Raw genomic sequence first — 26,703 nt, forward strand, 5'->3', positions numbered from 1 at the left:
ACAGAGAAAAGTAATTTATGCACTTTATTAATTTTTAAGTTTGTGGTCTTCATAAAGGGCCTTTTGAATTGCTTTTGACAATTCAGTGAAGACCTCTTTCAGATGCATAGCCTGATCAGAAAAGAAGATGGGATGGGAAATATTTAAACAGAACAGAAAAACATGCTATACTATTATATATATCAGTAATACAAATTTATAAGAGTATTGTGCTGAATTATGGGGATCCAGCAAGAGTGATGTCTGTGAATGAGGACATGTAAAACTCTCACCACAAAAAAAGTGATGGAAGAGACTGGAATTATTTCATGTAGAAGGAGGAAAATAGGAGGAAACCTGATGAGAAAATATATATGGAATGATGAAAACTATACTGAAGGCTGACCAAAGCCTAGTCATCATGGGTCTGATCCAGTCCATGCAAATTTGGATACCTGCAGGATAGATATATGTCTATGAGTGAAGCAGTCCCCTTGGGCTCCCTTTGTGGCCAGTAGAGAGAAATAGGTGCCATTAGAGAATGGTTCATCTGACCTGCTGACTTCAGTGGCTTGAAAGTGAGGGGAGGTCTGCTGAACTTTGGTCAGAGAAATCCCACACTGTGTTTCTATACACAAGAAATCAGTCACTGAATCAGAGGTGTGAAGTTAAAACTTGGCTGGATAAGAAGATTTTTTTTTTTTACATAACCTCTTACCGTGGAAGTAATTTTACACAACCAGTTAGTTGTGCGCTCTGGCATGCAGTGCCCAGGCTTGCAACACTGATCATTGTTTTGAGTGTAAAGATAGACACAACAGGTCCTTTCAATATTACCACACTTCATTCCAGAAAAAAAACCAAAAAACCCAAACTTTCAGAGAAGATTTAAATGAATGAATTTCAGCTAAAAGAGGCTGATCTCCCCAGCCTCCTTCCACAAACAGAAAAACTCCCTTGAGAGTAGGTGAGCTAGGCTTTGGCTCTGCACTGGCCTCCAGAGACACCTCTCTATTCCTGCTGATTGTAGAGTATGACTAGGAAGATCAGTCTTCATGGATGCAGGCAGACTCTAACTGGAAGCATGCACATGAATGTTTTTGGAGAGAAGATAATCCCAGGTTCAGTTTGCCTCGTCTTCCTCTGTGGTGTCTAAAAATGGTTCTGGTGGTCATCTGAGTTGTTTCTTTAAGGAAGAATACTTTGTAGTGTAAATCTGTGTGCAGTTATTTTAGTATTTAGAAGACAGATTTTCTAAAAATATGTGTTTGAAGTCTTGTTTGGTTTGCCTTGTTTCAGAATTTTACAGGCATAAAAATGAGTCAGGCAGTAGGGTCTAGGAATGAGCAACTCCCTCTCAGTGCAAGGAACAAGAAAAGGTTTGTCACTGACCAGTGACACAGCATTCACATGATACCGGAAACTACAAATTGCTTAATGGTGTTAGAGCAACCTCGTTGTATTGCCTGCGTGATTCTAAAATCGCTAGTGTTTTCTCAGTGATTTGGTCTCAGGTGATGTGCTTGTGTGTCCCTGAATATTTTGTAATACTTTTCTGCTCTTCTGTGAGTGCTGTCTTAACATCTAAAATGGTGCTGTCTTTGCCAAACAAATATTTGTGTTATCTTCACATTTTTAATTTTGATTACTGTATTAATATGGTAAGTTTTCAATTTTGGGTTCAACTAAAGGATAAATAACACAGATGTCATGAGATGCGTCTGTTTATTTCACTGTTGAGAAGAAATTACTGGCCATTCTAGTTTTGCATTGGGCACAGGAGCAGCAGCTCCCATACGTTACATCACTTTTGACTATTGTCTTCGTTTTTGATTACCAAATTTTGAAATTTTCCAGATTTGGGTTTTTGCTCTGGCATACTCTCACTGCAGGAATGAGTAAGCATTTCAGGTTTTGGTCTGAGGACTCTGCCCTTGTAACATTATCATTGTTGATATGGAATTAGTTTTCCACCCGAAATCATGATCCTCTGCCTTTATCACATTATAATCCTCCCCAGAGCAACCATTTGTGATACTGTAGGCAGATTATGACTTCAAGTGAAGAGTAAGCTTCAGCAAACAGAAGCAGATGAGCTCTTAAAGAGATAAAGATCCCATTTTCTTGCTAGTAATAAACAGCAAAAGAGAAAAATATATAAAATACAAAGGAGCAGCACTGTCTATAAACAGACTTTTCTGGAAGTCACAAGTGACTTTCTCATATTGAAACATAATACTCAATCAGTAAACCTTGAAGTATTTTGAGGTGAAGTCACTCAGTGAGACAGGCCCACATACTTAAATCCCTATCTGGCATGCATTTCTAAGCACTTTTAGAGCCGCTTAGCTTCTACCAAATTCTCTTGTTACATAAACATACTTTTCCAAAGAGTTTTATCCAGCTAATGGAGATGCGAGCATGGTGAGGAAGCAGCTACAGCGCAGGGCATATAACGAGGCTTTGCCAGTAGCCATCATCTGTAAATGAATCATAATGCATTTAACATTTAGAAAATATCTTCTGATTTCAGATCAGAGTAGATTTGCTGGGTATTTTGGTCTCTTAAGGACTATTTTATTTTACTATGGAATAATCCCTGATGCACACTAATGTTTTTTTTGTAAAAGATTTCCACAAGAAGTAAGCTCTAACAGTAGGCTCCCTGTGTTGTATTTTTTCCTGTCATCCTGAATAGTTGTAGTATCACATCGAATGATATGTTTTAAGTATCTGTTAGCTATTTCACAGTGTAGAGAGAAAATGGGGCAATAAGTTTTCCCACCGCAACAGTGTGGCAGATTATCTCACAGATTTACATCTTTGAATGTATAGAGCTCTTCCTAAATCTGCACAGGTCTGCTGGCTGCAGTGGCTTCCATTACGCTGCTTGCGTTGGTTGATACAGACAGGATCCTGCTTCCACTGAGATACAGGGAGTCAAAGTCTGGCCCTACCTGTAGTCTGAATGACTCTATTGCTTCAGTAGAATAGGAGGGATCATGGAAAAGGGTTCAGGAAATTTTTGGCTGTATCTTTCTGTCATATGTGTATATATACAGCCCTGATGCACCACACACATGAACCTCCCAGATGGACTAAGTAGAGTTGCGCACTATTCCTGTCCCACCTGTCCAGTGTCCGGGAGTAGAAGGTTGCTACTTGGAAGTTGCTTCACCTGGTACCTCACCCTGGCACTTCAACCTTTCCACATCATCTGTTGCATGCAATGTGTATCTGTAGCAATTACCAGCATGTGTATGTAAATATATGTTTGTGTGTTTTGGCTATTTAGGGGTATATTTACTTAATGGAGCATGCCTTTAAATAATGAAAATAGCTGTTTGTCTCTGAGTGCCCAGAACAGGCTGCAGCTCTCTTCCCTTGCAGTATCATGAATACTGGAGTAAAACCAATTTGCACAGAGCCATACATATGACTTTTGATTGCTTCAATTTACCAACATAACAACATTTTAGCATAACTTTTCTATACTGATTTCCTAATTAAAACAGCCACAACGAAAAAGCAAAACAAAACAGAAAAAAACAAAACCAAAAGCTAAGGGAAGGGGGAAAAAAGAACAGCAGGTTTATATGGAAATGTATTGCTCCCACTAGTTTTCAGCTGGCAGGAACTCAGGATATTTAGATTCATAGCATAGATTTCTGCAGTTTTAGCTAAAATCTCACCTTGCAGAAGTTTGATTCTTTATATGGACCAGCTATTTCTGAGTGCTGGTTTTGTCACATAAGGATTTCAGTGGAGTTATTTTACTAGAAGAAAAAAGAAGGTAGAAAATTAGGAACTGTTGCATCTATTCTTGGTTTTGAAAGGGAATGTATTCCTTAAATTGCAGACTGTCACCCAGGACATAGATTTGGCTCACTTACTCTGAAAGCTGATGTGACTATGTGAATGACACTCTTATTTATGACCCGGCCAAGTTTAATATCAACCAACATTGTATTCAGTACAAATGACACGTGGCAGGCTCATGAGGGGACTCAGTGAAATGAGAGAATGCTTATTGTAAATGCTCTGCAGGTAGCAATACAGAGCTAGCGTTATACATGTTGCCATTAAAGGAATGAAATTCTGTAAGGCTATGAGACCTTCTGGATGATGCTCATAGGTTTTCCCTGCAAGCCTTTAAAAAGCATTTGTGAAAGGCAGCTTTTCCTGAGTTTATTAATTTGGCCAAATATACAAGTATTTCTCAGATGGTAGCAAAAGACAGCACTCTGTCTTAATTATTTTATTCCAAGCGGTAAGGTCTGACTCCAAATCTAGCAGCATCAGAACCCTTAACAAGAACCGTTAGTCATAATTAAGTGTTGCCAGCTACCAATTTCTCTTCACTTTCATTCTCAGGAAAAAAATGCACCTTTTCAGCTCATGCTCCCTAAAATAATTTCTCATGAGGCCAAGAATTAACCTGGAAAATTTTAATTATAAATTTAAAATTAGAACTGTTTAGTTATAAATAACTAAAAGTGTGAGTTTATAAAGAAAACCAACAGGAGTTACTGCGACTAGCTGTGTCAATAATACATATAACTGAGAAATATAAAACAAATGTGATATTAACAGTACTTGGCAACATCTCTTTATTGTTACATGCAGTATATATGAACATTATATTAATTTGAGATGAGCATGCTTGTACCTCAAGTCATTGTTAATATGATTTTTCTGTTGATACATGGCTCCATTCTGGGAGATGTCAAACACGATGATTGCTTTTTCTGTTATAGGGCTTTAGATCAAGTCCTCGCCATGCTAGAAGACGTGTAGCACCTCGCCTAGAGGAAACACAACCTATAGTGGAAGCTCACCACCTAAGTGAGCAGGAAACTTCTGTAAGAAAAAGAAAAATCAAGAAAAGCAGCCGAGTTCAACCAGAATTTTATCATTCTGTTCAAGTTACCCCAACTCGAAAACCTGTAAGTATTCTACCTTTAGGGGTAAATAACACTTGAATTATATTATAGAGGCATGTAATATAATTCTAGTTTTTGGACTGTCCATATTCTGTTCCTCAATTTAATAACCTTTTCAGTTCTCATGTTCAGTGAATCTAGATATAAGTTTGTTAGACTGTATTTAATATTGGCGCATAACTCTAAAAAAAAATCCAGTTCTGGAGTTTTTGAATTTTGATTTTTATTTAATGTTCAGTCTATAGTAAATATTCAAGTAAGATACTTTATTGGATAGTTTTATAGTGATATTACTTAACAGGTTTTTATAGCACATGTGTATGTTATTGAAATTCCTCACTCAGATTTATCAGAGATTCTATGTACTGAACCAAATTTATATTAAATCTCATTACTAGATACAATTTTGAGGTCTCTTCTGCTTTATACAGTATTTACAATCTTTCTGCTCAACAAAACTTGTATCCATTTTTAACACTGTTTGCTCCTCAGCTTGATCTACACATAGTTCTTTTAATATTGCTAACCTACTTTTAGTGAGGAAATATGACAATTCATTGAACACTTACACAGTTCCTAATGTAAATGCATGTGAAGATACTTCCTGCAGACATAATGCATTTATCTGTTTAATGAGATCTCATTGCTTTGATGCATTTGTTGACTATCTTATCTGTGCCAATGTTAAGGGACTTGAACTACTTCTATTAAACCAGTATTATTAAAAAGGTAACTACCAAGCATACCCTAAAAAAGATTATCTCGAGGTTACTCCAACCTAACTGAACCTTCCTAGATTTGTGTTAATTGAGCATCAAGAATTATCAGTGAGCTCTGAAGTTGGTCTGAGAAAGAGCATTCCCTAGTGGAAGTACATTGTCTGAGAGAGCAAGAAACTTGTGCAAAGAGCAGAAAGCCAGAGCTACCAACACCTGCCGGAATTTTACCTTTTAGCTGACACATTTCATTTCTCTGCTTTCACTTCACTACTCCCCAGTCTCCTCTGTTCTCTCATGCTTCTACTTATTATTTATTTTACTCTGCTGCTGTTTCTGTGGTTTAATGTGATCTGATGGATTCGTCTTCTGGTCTTCTTAAAGGATCTGATCTTCCTTTCTTCTCAACCATCTCCCTTTCAGTCCCATCCTATCTTGCTCTTTAGATCACTCTGTCTAACACTGTTATTCTTACTAGGTCTCCAGTCTCTCACCAGGCTCTCCTCTGTTCCTTACTTGCTTCTGGTCCTTTCCCCACTTTGTTGTCCTTCCTTCATCTCTTCCATCATTTCTATTATTTTCCATTCCACGCCTGTTTTTTTTTTCAATTCCCTTTTTTGTTTGATTGTTCTTAATTTTTTCCGTGGTAGGCCTATGCTGAGGGTAAGTCTGCCTGTAATCGCTGAGGCTATTACCAACTGCTACTGATTACCAACAAGGGAAAAAGAGCATCAGTGGTGCTGAACCAAAGAGCTAAAATGGCAGAAGTGATGTAAGCAGCACAACAGGCTTTGAAGAATGGATTAGTGCAGATAAGGAAGCCCTGCTTTTCCCCAAAGTCAGTAACACATTAGGGACTTCAGGACCAGCAAAGAAGAAAAAGTGTAAGACTAGAAAATGTGCAGTGTTACTATATAACTTCATTTTCCTATCATCTCATGGGTCTATGCTGTGTCTGACAAGACCTACCACTGAAACACTAATAAATCCCAGATTTAGAGAAACCTTCTCTCAGTGCTGTCACCATTATGTCACTATCTTGAAATTGCTTTTGCATTATATCTTTTATGCAATGTTATATAGTTCTTTTGATAGCTTTTTCTACAGCCTCGATGAACTCATGTTTCTACAAAAAAGCATAAGTCATTATCTTTATTAGACTATGATCCAGAAAACATAAGTCACCAATTTCATTTCTTATGGACGTTTTAAGTTATTCTGAATGTATTATTAACGCCACAGTGACAGGGTGAGTAAGGTTCATGCCATGACAAATCACTGCAGCATTGTGAAGTTCCATGCAGTCACAATGTTGTCCGTCCTGCAGTTTGTCACAACTTCGTTCCACTTAGTCTCAACATCTCAAAGATGAGATATTTGGCCTTTATCTTTGTACAGTTTTACATGATTCCTTGCCAGAAATGCTCTTGTTAGTCTGCATAATTTTTTTCCATTATTTTTTCCTGTTATTCCTAGCTCTGCCCACTTGAACCACTTCAAATAAATAATCTGTTGTCTTGATGTTTACACTATATAAGTATTTGTAGGCAGCTATGGCCATACCCTGCTTAGTCATCACTTGACAAAAAATTACATATAATGTCTGCTAACTGGAAGACATAAGTTCTCCTCATAAACCAGTTCTCCTGATAATTTTTGTTGCCTTTTTCCTACTTGTGTTTTTTTGTCCCTATTTTCTCACAAGAGAAAATGGTATTTCCAAAGGAACTAGAAAACAGCCTTATGGAAAGATTTTTCTTTGCTCCAAGAAATTTTTGTGTAATCAGTCCTAAAATACATTAGCCTGTTTTGTTGCTGTATTAAGTTACATGCTTAAAGACTTTTCAGATATTTCATTAGAAGTTTTATTGGATATTTAGATGCTAGGCTTTCTTATTCCTGCTAATTTGGACTATTTTGTATTTGGTTGGTTTTGTTGTGTCTAAATCTTGTTTTGCAGTTTTCTAGCCACAGCTATAATTATCTGACTGTGCTTGGCTTATTTCTCACTTCCTGCGTAGCAATCTGAGATCTTTCCAGTATTGTCCCTGATCTTGTCAGAACTAAGCTAGGTATAATTGTGTGTATGGGAGTAATCCCACTGAAGACAATAATTGCTCCCCTTGAAAATCTACATGAGCAGATGTTACCAGAAATAGAACATTCGTTTTCTCTGAAAATTACATTAGATTTTTATACTTTCCAGGTCATTAATGAAGACATTAAATACATTTCATCATAATACCAATCCTTACCAGACAGAGTTCAAAGCCATTTTCACTTCATTTTATTCATCTTAATGCAGTACAACATCAACATAACGGTGTGTAGCTTACCCCTTCTATGGCATGCTGTTGTATCTTGTGTCCTGTAGGTCACCCTCTTGGTGGCTGTATTATTTGTGCTGACATTCTTTATAGGTGACAGTTTTACATCAAGTTCACACTGAGGAGAGTACAGATGCCTATGACTGAAGTGTGCTTTGAATTTTTGAACACGATGGAGAACTCTTGAGAAGAAACAGGACCATGTTCTTTAAATTAGCATGACTTCATGCAAGTCAAAGGAGTGTTACATACCACTCCTTTCAAGGTAGCTGATTCTGTATGGGTAGTTAAATTTTCTGAAGGTGTGGAAGGATGTGCAAAAGTCTCCTGTTGTGAGCTTGCTGCTGTCTAGCAATTCTTCTCCAGAGCAAATTTTAAACTGGGGGTTTTATTACAAGCATTTTGCAATGTTATCTATATTTTTAAATAGGTGTCTGTTCTGAAGCAAAAGTATAAAACTCTGCAAATTATTAATAGGCTTTTTTCCTCTGCTGGCCTGGAACCAGAAGATGGCCCTGAGTTTGTGTAAACGTGTCTGGCGCCTGAGCTGTGGGGTCACTTAGAGATACAGTTCTGCCAAATTCTAATTTCAGCTGTATGTCTAAATACATAGTTGAAAAGAGATGCTGTCAAAGCAGCATCTTTTGACATCTCCATTGTTAAACAGTTTGAAGGGCTCCTAAATTGCCTGACTCATGCAGCCACCAAGGATTAAGATCATGAGACGTAGTACCAAAATTTGCACTTGAGTTTGTCATAACAGGATCACTGTAAGACATGTGGCAGATGAAACTACAGAGATTGGGGCATAAATAAACTTGGTTCCTTCACTTTCAGATGTGAAATCTCTGTTTCTACTCAAAAGCCTTGTACTTTACACATTCAAACTCACTGGTCTATTTTGCCCCAGCACTGTAGCAACAGCATACATTGAGGTGATTATCTACAGAATACTGTTAAAAAAAATGTATCTCTGAAGTAACCTACAAGGAATAAACTGATGACAGATAATGATCTCAGAAGCACTGCTGCTCATAGGTATCCCTCAGTGTCTCCTAATGAACCTGTTTCTAACCCCTTAAAGACAGCCCCTTGCGGAAGCAATTTAACTCCGTAGGGGTGGGTGCAGCATTGATACAAGTCACTACAAGGGAATCAAGAGGGAGGTCAGATGTCTGGGAGGACATGTAAAAAAATCTACTGATGTGAGCAGCTTCATTTGGCTCCACTGAGACTACTCCCATGACTGAATTGAAGCTTGCACTGTAAAGACTCTGATGATGAAAGCTTGAAAGCAAAGTTATCAGTTTCTAATGCATTTAAAACCATAAGCTGTCCCTTCCATGGTCTCATTCAGCTATCGTGGTTTTTGTTTTTATGTGTTTAAGCCTTAAAACTTATTAGAAAAACAGTGTTACAGTTCTGTGAGAAAAAAAGTATTACAGTTCTGTAAGGAAAACACAAGGTTTTTTTAAACATCTGATACCAAATCATTTATAGAAGAAGTCTGGGTATTAGTTGACACTTGGCTTACTTGAGATTAAATTCTTCATAGGAATGAAGTTGTTCTACAGTGCTTTTTAGAGGTTTTAATATGTCTCATTAAATAATTGCCATTTCCTTTTGTTATTTTCCATTTATTCTTACTCTGGTGTTATTTACTAGTTTTCCAATACCATGATGTACTTTATGCGATATTTGAATGACCTAATGTAGATGACATACAAAAATTACTCATCACCCTGCACAAGACTTGGTTAATTCCAAGTATTAGTTATTTAATCTATAGATTGCATTCACAGCTTCTTTTGGAGACACCTGCTTGTGTTGGATTATGTCTCCTGTGAATCACATTTAGAAGCAAATATGACAAAACATTATCTTTCACCTTCAGCTTTTTATTAATGTTATATTAATGTTCTTGAAACATATGGCAAATCTGTGAGCTACCAGACTCTGCATGGACAAGTGCATGCACACACGTGCGCATCCTCTCAGGATAATTTGAGCACAGTCACAATGAAGAAATGCAGGGACCATGTGAATGAATATAAAAAGGGAAACAAGGACTGCATTTTTTGCTATAAGACCTAAAGGATATTAATGGGGGTTTTGAGAAGCACCTGAGAATTTATTAGGTGACTGATTCGTAAAGTTTTTAACAAGATTTAAGCATCTAGCCATCTTAAACATTTTTTAAAATACCTCAAGGAACCTATTTTAGATGTGTAGAATCTTTGCAAATATGACTAAGTGCTAAATCCAGTCATCTTTGAAATAAAGAGAAAGCCTCCAGTGGCCATTAGGTTGACTTCAAAGGTACCTCTTCTCTTTCAGAACATACTCATGACTACCAAGAGACTGTTTACATCTCTTTCTTGGACTGTTGTGTTTTATTGCTTTTCTTATAGCAAATAACTCCTGACTGACAAATTGTTCATAAACAGTTTTACACCAAGACTTCATTTTCCTGCTGTTCTGCTAGCTTCTGTGACCTCCTCCCTTGCTGCCTGCTCCTGATTTCCCTCTTGGCTGCTTTTCCCTCTCCACCCTGCAGCTCATCTATTGCACTGTAGCAATTGCCTGTTTCTTCCACTCCTTTCGCCCAGCTCCTAGGCAGTTTAGATTTTTGAAGGGATTTCTTAAAGGTATATTGCCATGAGTTTCATTAGGCCAAGGATGTCTTTACAACTTTAAAACTACTTTGTGTTAAAACACAATGGTAACATGTTAAGAATTCAATCTAAGATTTAAAATTATTGTTGAGTTGTCTTTCCAGTGCTTTTTTTCCTATGGATGAGTTGTTACAGCTATTAGGCATAGTGCAAAAGAAACAGTTAATTACAGTAGTGCTAATAATTATTGATGACACATGTATGTAAAAATACATAGAAATAAGCATAGCAATAACAGTACAAATCCACATTTAGAGCACCTTAACTGACTTCACTGCTAGCTCTTATCTGGAGACTTAAGGTCATTTGAATTAATTGTCCCTTGTGGTGGCAGATCATACTTGTTCTGAGTGTACTTACTTAGATTTACACTTGTGTGGCTGACAATAGTATCAAATCTATGTTATTTTTCTATACACAGTTTCAAATCATCCTACAGCTGCAGGCAAAGCCCTCTAATGTAACAGGTTTTGTGTTGATAAGTAAGCTGATTCCATACAATTTTTATTTTGTATTAATTTTCATTCCCATGGCAAATGCTTATTTACTGAAAATGGGATGAGAGCTTAAACCACCCTGGCTCTGTTTAATCTAAATTGTTGAAAGATGGTGAAAGTGCATCCTTGGTCCTTGGTGCTGGAGCTAACTTGCTGCTAAATTAGAAGTGAATGAGATAAAATATTGTTCAACCGTTGTATCAAAGAAATAGAGCTGTAAAACTCTGGCTTGAAAAATGTTTAATAGCTTTTTTGACACTTATTTTGCCATGATTTGTATTAACTGGGATTTTGTGTTCATTGATAAAATTATATTACATGTATGCAGCATAATCTCACTGAGAAATTAAATTCTTAACTGTTCACAGTTTTTCTTTTTTAAATCCCAGTGTCCTTCCTTGAGAGGTAGTAATATAAACCTAAGCTGCTAAAATGTGCTAGCAGTCTTAACTGTACAAAAACCCGTTTTATGTACGTGATAATAAACAGTAAATTCTGTACAGTAGCTGAAGGAAGATCAGAAAAAAATTATTAATCAGTTCTGATGGTGTTGTTTGCACAACTTAAAATGACCAGTAATTGTCGCACAGTAATTATAGAGTCTAAATGCAGATGTTTCCTTTTCCTTCACTGCCACAGGAATCATTCTTCAGAGTTGTATTGTGTAACATCCTACTGTGGCACAGAAGCAGTACGTCTTTATATAGCAAGGGACTCCCTTATCCATTTCTATTTATATATAACACTACGCATGGGTATTATGTTAAAAGAATAGCTTGGCAAAGGCAAGTATTCAAACGTTAGGAAGCGCTGGAATTAAGCTTATACATGTAGCTTTAATTCAGTCCATTATGCATCTGCATTGTCATATGGACTTTAATTGTATGATGGCATTCTGTTTTTTCACAGGATGTACTTTGTATTCATTGTAGGATGGAAGTGCTCTTAGGATGACTCTTATGTGTAGGTGTTCTGATGCAGAAGTTGAATAAAAGAGGAGATTGCAGGAAGAGTGAGTGCTGCCTTGGAGACTGAAGGGTGAGCACAAGGTCACTGTGAACGTGCTGAACAACTGGCTTAAAACATTTTTTATCTTCCATTTTCTAAATGCCTGACTTAAAGCATGTAGTTTGGTTTATAAAAGTTCTCAAGCTGCTATTCACCACTGAAGTCCATGTATTTTGTGGTCTGAGTATTACTGATATGTAAATCTAATAACTCTTAAAAATCAGATCCCTGGCATCTCAGTTTGACCTAGATAACAAAATTGACCTCCTGGTTTCAGTTTGCATCCCGTGTAATGGGAAAGATCATTAGTATTTGTGAAGCAGTCAGGTACTACTGCAGTGATAAGCACCACAAAACAGTCTATGAAATAATAATTTCTTCTTAACACCAGCATTTAAATAGCATGAAGTTAGTTAAGTTCTGGGGCTGCCCATTGAACAGAGGATGACAAAACAAAATACTGAACAACTGTTTATGGAGTGAATATCACGCATCACTTGCACTAAATAAAAGCAAGACACTGGGGATATAATAGTATACGATCACATCATTATGACTACATCATGATGAACAAATGAACAGGCTGAACTAAGGTTGCATGGTGAACCTTGAATCAGGGATTTGGTAACATTTTAGTGCTTGACTTCGCAATGTTATGAGAAGTATTTTAACAAGAACTTTGTGTTTAACTTCCTACTGTTAAAAAAAGTACACTTAAAAACAAACCTCTGTTGTGTGGCTCATCAGCAGGTTTTGACACCTGAACGACAGCACAGAAAATTCTGCTATTGGGTTTCAGTGAGAGACTGATGATATTTGTATTCCTCCATATGAATCAGTAATACAGGGGAAGAGGTATTTTTTTCTAGAGGAACTCTCAGATATTTGCTAATAGCAGAAGTTGGGGTCAAATTTTCTTTTCCTACCAGGCTCCTTAGGGGGATCTGCTTTCTTGTGCTCATGTTTCCCAAGCGTGGCTCTTTCTGCCCTGTCTCTTCCAGCCTGCTCCTGATCTGCCTCTGCCCCACCACTGGCTCCTTCCTTGATGCCCAGTCCTCACTCTTCTGCTGACCTCAGCCCTTCTCCTCTCGCTTTGTCAGTCCTTGTATTATTCCTCTGTGTCACACCCCTGCACAGCCCTTCCCAGGCTCACCTGGTCAGTCATCTCATTGCTCTTAAGGCACTTGTTCAACCAGCCTCTTTGATTTCTGTGTCTCCCTGTAGCCTCTGGCTGCATATTCCATGCATACCTTCCTTGGCTCTTGCCTCTCTTCTTGGAGACCTTCTCCTCACACACAGTTCCTCCCTTCCTTGTTCATCAGAGTACCTTGTTTGAAGCCTTTTGCTGAGGCAATACTGGTTTCATGCCAGCATGTCAGATCCTTAGCTCTCCCCTGATCCGCTCTCTGCAGCATTGATGGTTACTAGTCCCAGCTGTTACTGTATAGGTCCATTTTTCCTCTAGTCTGTATCCACGAAGTCTGCTGTTCCCTTGAATGCTTTTCAGCTGCAGCTCCCAGACTCTGCTGGTCTCTGTGTTCGTTCCCCAGGCTGTCAGTCCCCACTTTTTTCACCAGCCCTTTCCTCCAGTGTGCCGGTTCCGGTGTTTGTCCTCTACATTCAGATCGTACAGCTTCTTCCTCTTGCTGGCCAAACACAGCTGAGTGCGTCAGAGAGAGCATAAAAGAAATGGTCTCCTGCCTGTTAGGTCTGGTGCCTGCCCTCCCCTGCTCTCCATGCCTCTTCCCTGCACTGCCTTCAGCCTGCAACCGCAGCAGGTAACTATTAGATGGAAAGATTAGTGTTGCCTCCATATCTCCAAGCTGGAAGGATCCTGCTCAGTTCTTCAGCAGGGATGGTAGGTGTCCTTAAAGCGGAGGTAAGAGCTGTGAGGGTGGAATTTGCTTGGTTGGTCTGTAATGGTGGGGTATTGCTCTGGCAGCTGTAAGACTGAGAGTCTTGAGAGGCTTTGTGTAGTGGGTGCCAATCTGAAGAGATTTTAATTGAGACATTGGTGACATTTTAGTTGATAAATTCAAACATGGCCTTATTAAAAAAAAAAAAAAAAGTCTGGTAAAATCACATCAGTAGTCACCTGGGCCCTAGGAATAGTTAAATCAAACTATTTAACTTTGCAAAGAAGGACTACTAGCAGATGAGCAGAGATTAAAAGAAGTTGACTTGCTCAGTAAAGGCAAAAAAGGCTGAGAGGAGGTACAGTGCAGGCTATGAACACATCAGGGAAGCAAAAAAAGTATTTAAGGAAATGTACACTGTTGTTGCAAAAAAACAAAAGATCAGGAATAAGTTTCAGGTGGCAACTAGAGGAAGATTACTTGTAATCAAGAAAGTGGTAGGTTCTGGAGCAGCTTTCTCATCAGAGCAGTGTGATCAAACCCAAACTTTAAAAGTTTTACTTTATACTCCCTGATGCCAGGGATAGCAGATGATATTCGTATCTCAAAGACCTGACAAATGTAGACAGATTTTTAACAAAGATGGCAAAAAGCCTATATCTAGCTTAAAGGATATTCATATTTGACATATACATCCCAAAGCCTAGAGTATTCAAAAAAGATCACTGGGTTCTTTTTTTAGTGTTGACAAATAACTACTGGATATTTTCATCATCTTGTTCTCAGGCTTCTCAGTCAGCCTTTCAAGAAAATTCAACCTTGGGCAGGGAATATTTCAAACCGAACATAAGATAAGGCAACTTAAAATTGATTTTAGAAAACAACCTAATAACTTAATTACACAAAACCAGTACTACTGTTAATATAAGAACCTGTATTTTCAAATAGTTAAATGTTCATTAATTGCTGGATCAAGTCTTGAAACTTGGCTTTAAAACATGGGATTGAAACAGTTTGAAAAGAACAAATGAATGTTTAATTCTGTAAGGAGGGAAACTTACCAGTCAGGAATGTTAGTTGTTACTAAAAGCAGAATATCAATACCATTGTTTTGGATTTTCATTATGTCATTTTAAAAAATTCTTCTAAGACGTCCTTTTATTTTTTTCTTGAAAACAATCTGTGTCCATCAGAGATTCAAAAGTTACTTAGAACTTTAATTTGCTCTTTGCTGTCCAGAGTGTTTTCATACTCTGATATATCTTTTATGGCAGGAATAATTTGGTTTGCTATTAAAACATATATATATAATATAATAAATCTACAGTGAGAAGTTTAGAAGGCTGAGGAAAGTATTTGAAGCTAAACGATTTCTTCTTCCAGACTCTTCCTCTGTTACATGGCTGGCCTCGCAGGCATAGTAAGCAGATAAAACTCTGTGTGCCTTCTTCAAACCTTAGTTCTGTCACTTTATTCTCTTTTGTGTCTGGCAGACTAGGAGGGATCTGAATGGATGCAAGATAGCTGCAATTAAAAATTAATACAGAATTTATTTTTAGGTAATGGGAAGTTTTTTTGCAAGTTATATGCAGCAGTCATCTAAGGTATACGCATTTCTTTTACAGAAATAATTCACGATTTTGAGACCATGAAATCCTGACATTTTAGGTATTAATATCTATGAAGCATTAATTTTGAAACAAGATAATGATAGTTATAATGGAAGTAGCACTTATCTAGCTAATCGTTTTAGTATAAAAATCAACAAAAATCCCTATTCCCTATGCTGTAGCTTCCCAGATACTCAGAGCTCAAAATATTATCTTGCCATCTGCAAAACCTTCAGTACCTTTCTGTCAGCTTCTATAATGTAGGTAAGCTATTTCAAGATTAAATCTTGCACTTCATATTGAAAAACTAAATAGAGGAAATAGGTGAGGAATAAAGGAATGCATTAAATATGTAACATATCAGGGCTGTCGTGTTGATGATATTATTAATTTTCAAGTGACATTCAAAAACAATCCACATTTTTGTTAGCAGAGTTTTACTAAGCAGCTTTTCAAAAGAATTGATGGCTTTGACACAATGTAGCTAGTTTAAACCAAATGTTATTTGGCCCCACTTACATATAGGTCTTGGTTACACTGAATGAAGTATGCCTTGCTTTTCAATGTATTTGAAAAAGGAAAAACAATGAGCAGGTTTTCCTTGCACAGAAACATATTTTAAATGCCTTATTTTTCTCTTATGATGGCTATCTTCCTTGGTGGAAGTTGCTGAGATTTGTGGAGAGTATCTTGACAGTATCTGATTCCCCAGCTCATCTCACAGTTAACAGGGAGTTACAAATGTGGAGCATCTCTCAACTTTCTGCTCCTGAAAGAGATCACCAATAAATGAATGAAACAGTAACTCTACTTGTTGTAGTGTAATATTCACTGATTTATTTTTTTTAGCTACTAAAAGATGATATGACTTCAGACCGATAAGTACTTGAAATTTGGTGTATCTCTGCAGAATTGGTACACGAGCTGCACTGTGGTTTCTGCTGCCTCCATTGCATGTGTCTCATCCAGGGACTACTTCAATATTTTACCCAATTATACTTAAAGCAGAATGTATAAGCAGTCATCGGAGCAGGAATCAGAACCCAGGACTTCCTTCTCCCCCGAGGGAGCCCTGTGTGCTCTGACGCAGAGCGCTACTCTCCCTCTTCCTCTTTTTCATTCCACACCAAGAAATCTTGAACTCTTGGGGTTTTGTTTTTTGTTTTGATTTGGTTTTTTTTAACCTGTATGACTTCCACAACCAGGAGGTCATTGCAGAATAGACTCTGGGCTGACTGCTGGGAGATGAGGGTTTGAACCCGGGTTTCAAGCTTCTTAAGACAATAAGGAAAAGGCAAACAGCTGCTTCACCTCTTTTATGGTTCAGAAGAAATTAGTGCTCTCTGCTGTTATGAAAGGATGACTGAGGACCAATTTCAGGAGAAGGTTTGGGGGTGTCTTATATCCCTGAAGAATGAGATGCTGCATCATCCTGGGTAACCATTTTTTTTCTGCCTACTTAGTTCCTACCAAAACCACAGTTCTGGATTACATCAGTTTTAGATGTATAAGTAAATGGGTATCCAATAAACAGTTTGATGTTACAAGACCGTATTGCAGTGTCTTGATGTTTGAAAAGCTTACCTGTTCGCAAAGGTAGTTTAACATAGTCAGACCCTTGATGCTCAGGAGTTTCAGATTTAGTGTATTTGCTTTCCAGCTTGCTGCTTATTGCTTTAGAACATTAAATACAAACCCAGAAACTCTGTAGTTAATGTTTGCGTATCCTGATAATGTAGGCACTTTCAAGTATGATCATTCTCTTTAATGAATGGCACACACAGAACTAGAGAAAAATATTCATTTAATATGGCTGCGTCTCTACTGATGGATTTATTTTTCTTTAAGCTTAGCATAGTTGTTTTTACATTGTCCTTGTTTGTACTTTCATTTGTGTCTGTTTTGAATTTTGATCATTTCTGACAACATGCAGTCCCAAGGGACTTGCATAGCCTGATTACATACATTGAATGTTTTGTATTCTGCATTGTCTTATCATCTGATCTGGTTAAAGTGGTAAAGATTTACTAATGGGAACATTCAGTTGCCCTAGATTTTTGTCTTAAATTTATTAAGTTATTTTACTTTAAAAGTTGATCCACTATAATATCATTCAATCTGGGATGCTAAAGGACAAAAATAGCCTGTTACATTCAACTGATATCCTAAATTATTCTGAATCAGGAGGAATTTTGTTGAAACACACTCAGTAAAACCACGATTCAAACACTTCATTTCTGTTTGTATTTATCCATTGCCTACAATGAACATAATGAAAGAAAATGAAATGTATTCCAGGAATTCTGAGATAGTATAAGTGAAATATAAGTAACTCATAACTAAACTGAAAATTCAATTTCAGTCAGTGTTGACCTGTACTTCCCAACAGCTTTCAAAACCCAGCATGAAAGGACTCACTGCAGTGGAAAATTGTCTCAAAGAGAAAATGCGGAAGTCCAAGATACTTGATTAGAATTCAGTTGGCCAGCACAATCTCTGATGTATCATAAATTAGGGGAATTTTTGCAATATGATGATAATTCAGTATCAGCCTCTTGGCAGCTTTTGCCAGCTGGATTGCTTGACTGAGTTTAAAACCTGACCTCTGCTAATGCTTCTGCCTCAAGGAATGACAGTGCAAAACCCACTGGTGTTCTTCAGGGTATCAGATCCTATTTAGGGGTGGCTTATCTGATATATAGCATCGTGTGTTACCTCATACTGTTTTCCAGCTACACTGTCTTCCACCTAGTTTCCACCTGATCTTCTGCAGTGCCTCACCTATGACAAACAGTCCTCCTTTCCCTCCTCAAAGGAAATCATGCCTTGGTACTTGGCCAAATCCCTCTTACAAGAAGAATACCAAATACTTCTTTGAAATCATACCCATTACTGGAAGCCAGCTCCCTTTTATAGCACAGTAGCAAGCCTGACTCTCAGGCGGCTGCTGCAAATCACCTGATTACAGAGAAAACCCTAGACACTGGCAGAAATGAGTTTTGCTCTCCTAAATCCTTGTCCTGAGCACTTTGCCTCCCAAGACATGATGGTGAGGACTCTGTGAGCAGTTTGCACCCCCCTGTGGTACTGACAGTGAAATGATGCATTAAGTTTAATCCTGTACTTTGAATGCAGGCAGACAAAACTCCGCTTAGATTTGTTTATGTATGACCAACAGGGTTCAGTGCACAAGCTGTTATATGCATAACTACTATGCAAATTCAACAGTTCCTGCTGATCAACAATAGAGGCTACAATAAGTCTTTAGGCTAATGAGCAGAAGGAATGCATAATCGGAGGCATAGAATAAGCAGCTATAGCATCTGGGCTGTGACCTTACAGGCCTTCAAGCTAAGAAGGGTCAAGCCCTGACCCTCGCTAAATCCCAGAGTAGGCTAAGTAAGGATGTGTCTGATCAATATTTTAGTGGATATAAAAGACATTTCACTCATGAAACCCAAAAAAGTCTTGTGTAGTATTAACAGTTATGTTTTTCACTTGCATACAGCAATGTGCTTTATAGAAAAATAACAGAAATCCTTACATATTTTAACAGGATATAACAGATTTTTCTTCACATGCTGTCCTAATTGGCCAGGAACCCTTTTCAGGGTAGTACAGACATTCCACGTTATTTTGCATTTTTTAAACCAGTTAATATGTTGCTGTAATCATGGAATGCTTATTTGGGACTTACAGCTATGGCATGGAAAATGTATTTGCTAAAAAGAAACAATCCAGTGGGATGAGTAGTAAGCATATTGTGAACAGTGGCTGTGCAAAAGGAGAACAATTACAGACTTCTTATCAAAGCTATTAATTTACCCAAGAAAATCAGTTGTTCAGTTCACTATAAGTGTCTTTAGAATAGCAAAGTCAAGATTCTTAAAAATAATTATGTGCTCGATAGCTCTGTGTACACATTACTCAGAAGTATCTCCACGCTGAATAAAACAGTAGACTAATTTAGAAGTTGGCTTTTCTCAGATATGAGTTTGCCAGATTTTGCTATTCTGAAAAATTCCTTTCCATACTTCCTACCTTGTTCTGAAAATGAGACTATGATTCCTGAAGTTAGTAAGCCGAAGTGGGTTTTGTTCATTCATTTTGTGAATGCATGCATTAAGTAAGGTAGAAGGGCAACTTAAAAGAGGATAGCTAGTTGTAATACACATAGATGCCAAAGACTGCTCTACCACTGTCCGTTCAGTTTGATTTCTCAAAAATATGGGCGTGGGGTCTTCTCACATAGCTTATATTCCTGTATTGTAGCACAGCTGACCAGAAGGACAGTCTCCTTTTCCCTAAAACTGACACCTCAATAAGAGTGTGGTGAATATGTTCAGTGGCGTATATGGAACTATCACTCAACAGTGCTTTTCGATTCTAAGGGTAGGATGAACTATAGAAAGAGTTGCTATGAAAAATAAGAATGGGCTATTAAGACCTCTTTTGAGAAAAGAAAAAATTATAGTGTACTTTCAAAGAAAAATTTGGGAGATCTTTCTTCCAGGTTTCAATAACAACTGCTATTGTACTTCATCCTTGCATATTCCAAGCTGCTACATAAATACTAACAAACTATCACTATAGCACCATCACAACACTGTGTCTGGGCTCTTTCTAATCTTCATATTATAAACTAGAAACAAAGAAAGTGAAGAAATTGAAAGGCAAAATCTGTCTCCATGGGTCTGTGTTATCCAAAGAGACTGAGGGTGGCTGAGCAGCCAATGGAAGATACAGGCCTGAAGCAGGGTGTTCAGAGCTGGGATTAAAGGGAATACTTTCTCTTTTATGGCAAAATCTGGAGCTAAGGACAGGCCACAAGAAACCTAATCCTGGACTAAGCACATGAGGAGCCCTGTTAGCCTCACCTGGTACAGCAAAGTGCCCTCTATACCCTGCAGCAAGCTGTGCACTTCCAGCTCCCATCAGGAAGACACCTGTCTGACCATCCTGCTTTATGAGATGCTACAGTGAGTTTTAGCTTATTATATAAACTGGCAACAAAATATTCCCAGCACTAGAACTAATTACTAAGGCAATCAGAGCTGGGATCAGACATCTCATGTTTTTGTTTTTCCGCACTTACCTCTTGCTCTCTCCACATCACAATACAGATAAACAAAAATTCAGTTAATTGGTTTCATGCATTCATTCCCTCCCTCTCTCATCTTTTGAACTTCACCATGAAGTAGTGTAGAAGGAGAAAAGAGGATTGTGGTAGAAGTGAAGGAGGTCAGGAGGAACAACCACTAATAAGAGATCCCCTCTTATTTAGTGGATTATTCAACTGTATATTATTGGCAGTTTTATGCATAACAAAGAGTGCATCACATTGTTACTCAGGATTATGCAGGTTTTGAGTTTTAAAATGGGTAAAATACCACGCAATGTAATAATAATGATTCACTTGTCCACCCCATGAGAACTGACAGTAAAAAAGTTCACACAGCAACAATAAATTCTATCAGATCTCAGTCACAGTACAAATTTCTTCTGTAAGTAAAGGTATATTTCAATCTCCTAAAAAACCAAAACAAAACACAAAAAGAAAACAACCAAAAGCCACCAAGGGCTACAAGACAAGCCTTAAATAATAGCTGTTTTAGTATCAAAAAATCTGGAATCTACATGGGCTGAATGAGGGCTGGCTGCATAACAAAGTGTACTGCACCCCAAGTTGAGAATAGCATACCCCCCAAAATTAACATCATACCTGGACCAGCATCGGGTTATGCTTTGGAAAAACTGTCACAGTAGCTCCCACATGAAATCAAAAATCAAGCCCGTCATTTTCTAGTCAGGTGCCCTGAAGAAACCACAGGTCTCTCCAACGGGAAAACACAGAGGAAGAGCCATAGCACCCCGCCCCACACGGTGTCCTGACAACCTGTGTGTAACACTGTATCCTAAATTCTCAACATGGTGTCAAAATGTTACTGTTCAGACATCTCAGTTTCCCACTTCACCCTAAACAGGAAAGCTAGAAATAGCAGCAGCCCCATCCCTGCAGTGCATCGGTGCTTATTTACGTTTCTGGAAGCTCTTATTTTTGGGTAGCTGGGAAGTCTGAGCGTGGGTACGGTCCGTATGCCGAGATCAGCCATTGGTTTGCCGAAGCCGTCTTGGCAAATCGTGACCTGTCGTGCCCCGCTACCCAAAGGGGCTGCTCTGAGCAATCCTATTTTCCTCCCTCCCTCCCCGAGAGCCCGGCAGGCGGCGGGGCTCGCCGGGGCGGTGACACAGAGCCCGACGCCCCGCGTGGGCTGCCCGCGGCCGTGGGTCCTTCCCACAGACGGATTTACATGAACGATTTCAGCAGCAGCTGGGCGATGGCAAATCTTTCCCTTGTCCTGGCGGGGGAGCCAAACGCTATCGATTTGTAGCCCGGAAGGTTTTTTTTTTTTTTTTTTTGGTTGTTGTTGCTGCTACTGGGTTTATTGTTGGGGAAGGGGGAGGCTCATTTGCGAGCTGGTTGCCCAGCCGCAGGCCGCGGCTCCCCCCTGCACCCCTCCAAATGCCTTCCCCCTGAAGGCCGGCTGTCTTTTGGAGGATCACCCTCGGCGCTCCGCACACGCACCCCTCTTTCCCCCCGCTAAATTCACGGCAATGGTGAGCGGCGACGTCCCTCTCCCCTACCCTGCTTTTCCCGTGGGATGCTTTTCCACGCCACGCGGGGCGGGTACTCGCGGGTGCTCCCGGCGGCCCCGCATCCCGAGCCGCTACCTACGCACCCTCCATCCCTGTCTGTCTGTCTCCCCGTGCAGAGCTCCGGCAACGCGTCCTACCGATGCTCCATGTCGTCCTCCGCCGATTTCTCCGACGAGGAGGAATTCAGCCAGAGGTCGGGGACGGTGTCGCCGGCGCCGGGGGACACGCTGCCCTGGAACCTGCCCAAACACGAGCGGTCCAAGCGGAAGATCCAGGGCGGCTCCGTGCTGGACCCCGCCGAGCGGGCCGTGCTGCGCATCGCCGGTAAGGCGCGGCCCCGTGCCGATGGGGAGCGGGCGGGGAGGGGAGGGGGCAGAGGGACCCCCGTCCCTCGCCTTCCCGGCCGCGGCCCCGCCGGGCGGTGACTAAGCTCTCGGGCCGCGCTTGCCGCCTGGGTGAACCGACGCGTGTGGGAACGCCAGCCCAAACCCGCGCAGGTGCGCCCATTAAACTTTCATGCGAAAACGCATTCGCGGCGCGGGGCCGCGGCGGCATTACCCGTGTGGGCCGGTGCCGGCGGTTCGGAGCACCCCGCCGCGCCGGGCGGGAGCGGCGCTGGGCCGGCCGCAGCGCGGGGGGAGGCCGCGGCGGAGGCGGCCGGGGCCAGTGCGCGGGGCGAGCCGCCCGTCTTTGTCCGTGTGGGGCCGGGGCTGCGCTCGGGGGGGAGCCGGGGACCGGAATGGAGCCGCCCGGTGTGCCGAAGGCGCGGGCGGGCGCTGGTCCGCGGCCTGGCGATAAATGATGTCGAAAACAGGGCGGAGGTCTGCTGCTCCCCGGTGAAAGCTGGAAACCGCCTGTAAGTCAGTTGCAGAAAGATGCGGCGGTCCTCGGTGCTCCCCTGGGACACCGCTGTTCCTTCCCCCCCCCCGCCCCTTTTGTGTGCGCCTCCGTGGGTCCCCTCCAGGGACACCATTTCCCGGCGTAACGCATCCTAATGGCGCTGTCGGGGGCGGCGGAGGACGCGGTGCAGAGGGGCTCCGCGGCGCTGGGCTGTCGCCAGCCGCTGAACGCGCCCGAGGCGGGGCGGGTTGCGGAGCCGGCCCGGCCCGGGGCTGCGCCGCCGCCCCCCGGAGGCAGGGTGCGGGCGCCCGGCGCCGCGCCCCGCCGGGCCGGGCCGGGGCAGGGCAGGAGGGACCGCTCGGGGGCGGGCCCGGGCCTGGGAAGGGGGTGGGGGGGCGGTTGGTGGGGCGCAGGCGCGGTGGGGTGGCGGCCGGGGGCGGGTGGGCGGCCGTGGCACCTGCAGCGGGGCCGGGGCCGCGCCTGCCCCGTCCCGCTCCGCCCGGCCGCCGGGGTAGCGGAGGGCCCCGTCCCGCCGGCCGGGTGCCGGGGGCTGCCCGCGGGGTCTCTGCCCGCGAACCCCGGCGGTGACCGCCGCGCTGCAGCCCCTCCGCGCCAGCGCCGCAGGGCGACGGTGCCCCCGCCCGCCCCATCTGTGCCGGCGGGCGTCGCGTCCCCGCCCCGGCAGCCGCCACCCTCCTCCTCTCCTCCTCCCGGGGGGAGGCCGGGGCAGAAACACGGTGGGGGGGCGGCTCAGGGCTCGAGCCGCGGGGGCAGAGCTCGCCGGCCCCTCAGGCGGTGCCTCGGCGATGGCGCTGGAGCCGGGGGGCTGCGGCGGGGAGGCGGCGGCCGCCGTCGGGCTGGGGCCGCCCCCCTTCGCGCTCCGAGGGGCGGCTACCGACACCCGAGCGGCCGGGGGGGGGCGTTTCCTCGGCCAGGCTGGCAGCGCCCTCCCCCCGCCGTCCCTCCCTCTCTCCTTCCCTCCCTCTCGCTGGCCGTTGGGTTTTTTTCTGGTGCCGTCCCCGAGGCCGCCCGGAGCCGCGCAGGGCAGCGGGCAGGGCTAGCCCCCGGCCATGGCTGGCTACCTCTCCCCCGGCGCGTACTTCTACGCCGAGGAGCAGGAGTACCTGCAAGCCTACGAGGATGTCCTGGAGAGATACAAAGGTAGGGCAGCCGCTGCCGCTGGCCCCGCCGGGCGTGGCGGCTGCGGCCACGGGCGGCTCCGGCGCTGGCGGGGGCCAGGTGCGCCCGTCCCCGCCGCCGCCCCGAAGGGAGGCCGATGGGCGCCGGCCCTGTGCGGCGCCGGCCCGGGGGGGACGGACGCGGTGGCTTCTGCTGCCCCTCACCATCGGGCGAAACGCACTCCCTCGTGTTTAAAGTCTCTTTTCCGAGTGAAACGCGGACACAGTGATTTAAGTCTCGATGCGCGTTTGTATTTAAACCTTCGGTTTATTTTGACCTTTTTTTTTCTTCTGGTGGTCAGGCAAAAAATGTTCTTCTTTCGTGTAGCACCTGAGATTTTTCACCAAATACAGAAAAACACAGGAAAAAGGCGTTTATGCATAACAGAGATGCATACAGCTAAATTTATCTTGGTGGAAATGTAAATTACGTTGCTTGCTTAAATTAATCGGGGTGGAAGAGATGGTTTTGGGAGACATGATTCATTACTCTGTTTTTCAGCACATTTGATAATACTAAATTTGAAAGTGCTTATCAAAAGTGTTATGGGTCTGATTTTAGTTCAAGTGAAAAAGGGTAGAGTTAACTGTTCAGATTGAATCTTCATCCCAGAAATAGCTTTTACAGCATGTCACAGCATATGCTGACATTTTCAGTGCTGAGCCCTTTTGTAATGTTTGGGGAAGTGATGGGTTATATTTTATATCTGAAATTTTTCAGCTGTGTGTTTCCAGTCAGTTCTAAAGATTTTGGTTAAATGGTTTCCACTGATGGGAGTGGGAGTGGCATAGTTTAAGACAGCTTGATTTGAGGATACAGATAACTGATTTTATTTAATCCAGGTTGTTAGTGGTAATATTTTGAGAAATAAACTCTCTACATATGGTTATTTTGACTTGAGAACTTCTGAGGTCTAGTCTACTTTATACCTGTGTCACTTGCAATTTCATGTGTCATTAACAGATTTGACTAATGACTCCTTTGTGTCTGTTGCCCATTGTGTCAATGCAGCTATGGAGCACGTGCACTGTTTCTGTACTGAAATGCATTAGTGCATTTTAGTTGAGAAATAATTATGGTTTGTAATGGATCATCTTCAAAAGCACGTCTTTATTCCATTCTCTCCGATTTTTTAAAGTCATCGCTTACTTCATATGTAGCTGAACTGATTTTTGCAAAATTTAAAAGCAGGTAGACTGTTTACTTTGTAAATAAAGAAAGCACTGAGAAAACTTGGTTTTCTGTTCTGGTTCTAATCTGCAGCACTGCTACTCTGCTTTAGATTACCTTTGATTTGCTGCTAGAGTCAGGTTTAATAAGGCTCATTCTCATACCAGTTTGTCTACTTGTTTAAAAGCCTGGGAAAGATATTAGGCCTAATTTTCCTTATTTCAGTGAAAGTTTTATTGGGAAAAGGACTGACAGATTTGGTTTTTTAAGTGTTGGGAGACAAAGGGATTTCAATTAAAATAAACTCGTAAAACTAATTCACATCTCTATTAGAAATAAAGCACATTCTAGAAATATTTGAGTATATTGTGCAGTGGGGGTAACATCAGGTCCATTCACATGCTATTTTCAGTGACAGCTAAATCCTGAAATTATTCGGAAGGATCCAGTTTCTCTTGTCTTAGTTTTTAGCATCATATTCAGTATATTGGTATGCTGTGTTTTGCTGCTCAAGGTATACTTTATTCAGCCATTGGGAGCAAAGGTAAAGATTCGGACTTGTTTTAATTAAGATGTATTGGAAACCTGGAAAACACATTATTTTTTAAAATGTGTTTCCAAGCCGGTCATGATTTCCCATCCGAGTCCCAGTAGTATGACTTCACTACAGCGATTGTTGTTCTGATGACTTGCTATGGGAGCTGATCTAATCAGAAAAGAATTGCTACAATATAGGCTTTGAAGAGGGAGTGCCATTTCTCTGAATGTCTCAGTTTTGTAAACACTGCCTTTAGTAATTTTCTTAATCAAATGCAAACCACGTTGACTTTATATTTCTAAGACGAGCTCCAATCCATAATTTTAATGCTAATAGTTCTTTTTTTTCCCCCCTTTCTACAGTCTGCAGAATGCTCTCGTATTCATCTAGGGCATTATCAGGGTGCCAAATTATCTATGCCCCAGCTGTTGAGTACTGTAACTAGCAGAGTCAGCTGTACAAAATTCATTGCCTGTCTTGGAAGGCTTGTGATCGTGTGATGCCGCATCATTAAGATGTTCAGGCAGTTTGATTTAGGAAGAAAAAACCAGTCCTTTTTAAATGTGGAAAAGTGAAATTTTACTCTTTATCTGTTTCCGCGGCCAAAGTAGGCTGTGGATCTTGAAGACGGTGCAATACCAAATACCTTGTTGCTTTAACAGTTGAAACAAGGATATTTGTATGCCTTCAAATTCTGTCTGCAGACCA

At 41.5% G+C, this 26,703-nt stretch overlaps 1 protein-coding gene across 7 annotated transcripts in view; it reads left to right on the forward strand.

The window, feature by feature from the left end:
• DST (dystonin) overlaps nucleotides 1-26,703 on the forward strand; it is a 316,145-nt gene that overhangs the window by 13,260 nt on the left and 276,182 nt on the right. For 4 of the 7 annotated variants that reach the window (XM_074819863.1, XM_074819864.1, XM_074819867.1 and 1 more), the window contains exons 3-4: nucleotides 4,737-4,925; nucleotides 22,385-22,592. In XM_074819863.1, coding sequence (XP_074675964.1) covers nucleotides 4,737-4,925; nucleotides 22,385-22,592 — 397 coding nt within the window. Of the gene's footprint in view, nucleotides 1-4,736; nucleotides 4,926-22,384; nucleotides 22,593-24,163; nucleotides 24,270-26,703 lie in introns of those variants that run through there. The other 3 variants (XM_074819869.1, XM_074819870.1, XM_074819871.1) reach the window with 1 other exon arrangement.

The sequence above is a fragment of the Strix aluco genome, chromosome 3 (assembly GCF_031877795.1).
Source record: "Strix aluco isolate bStrAlu1 chromosome 3, bStrAlu1.hap1, whole genome shotgun sequence".
Lineage (NCBI taxonomy): Eukaryota > Metazoa > Chordata > Aves > Strigiformes > Strigidae > Strix > Strix aluco.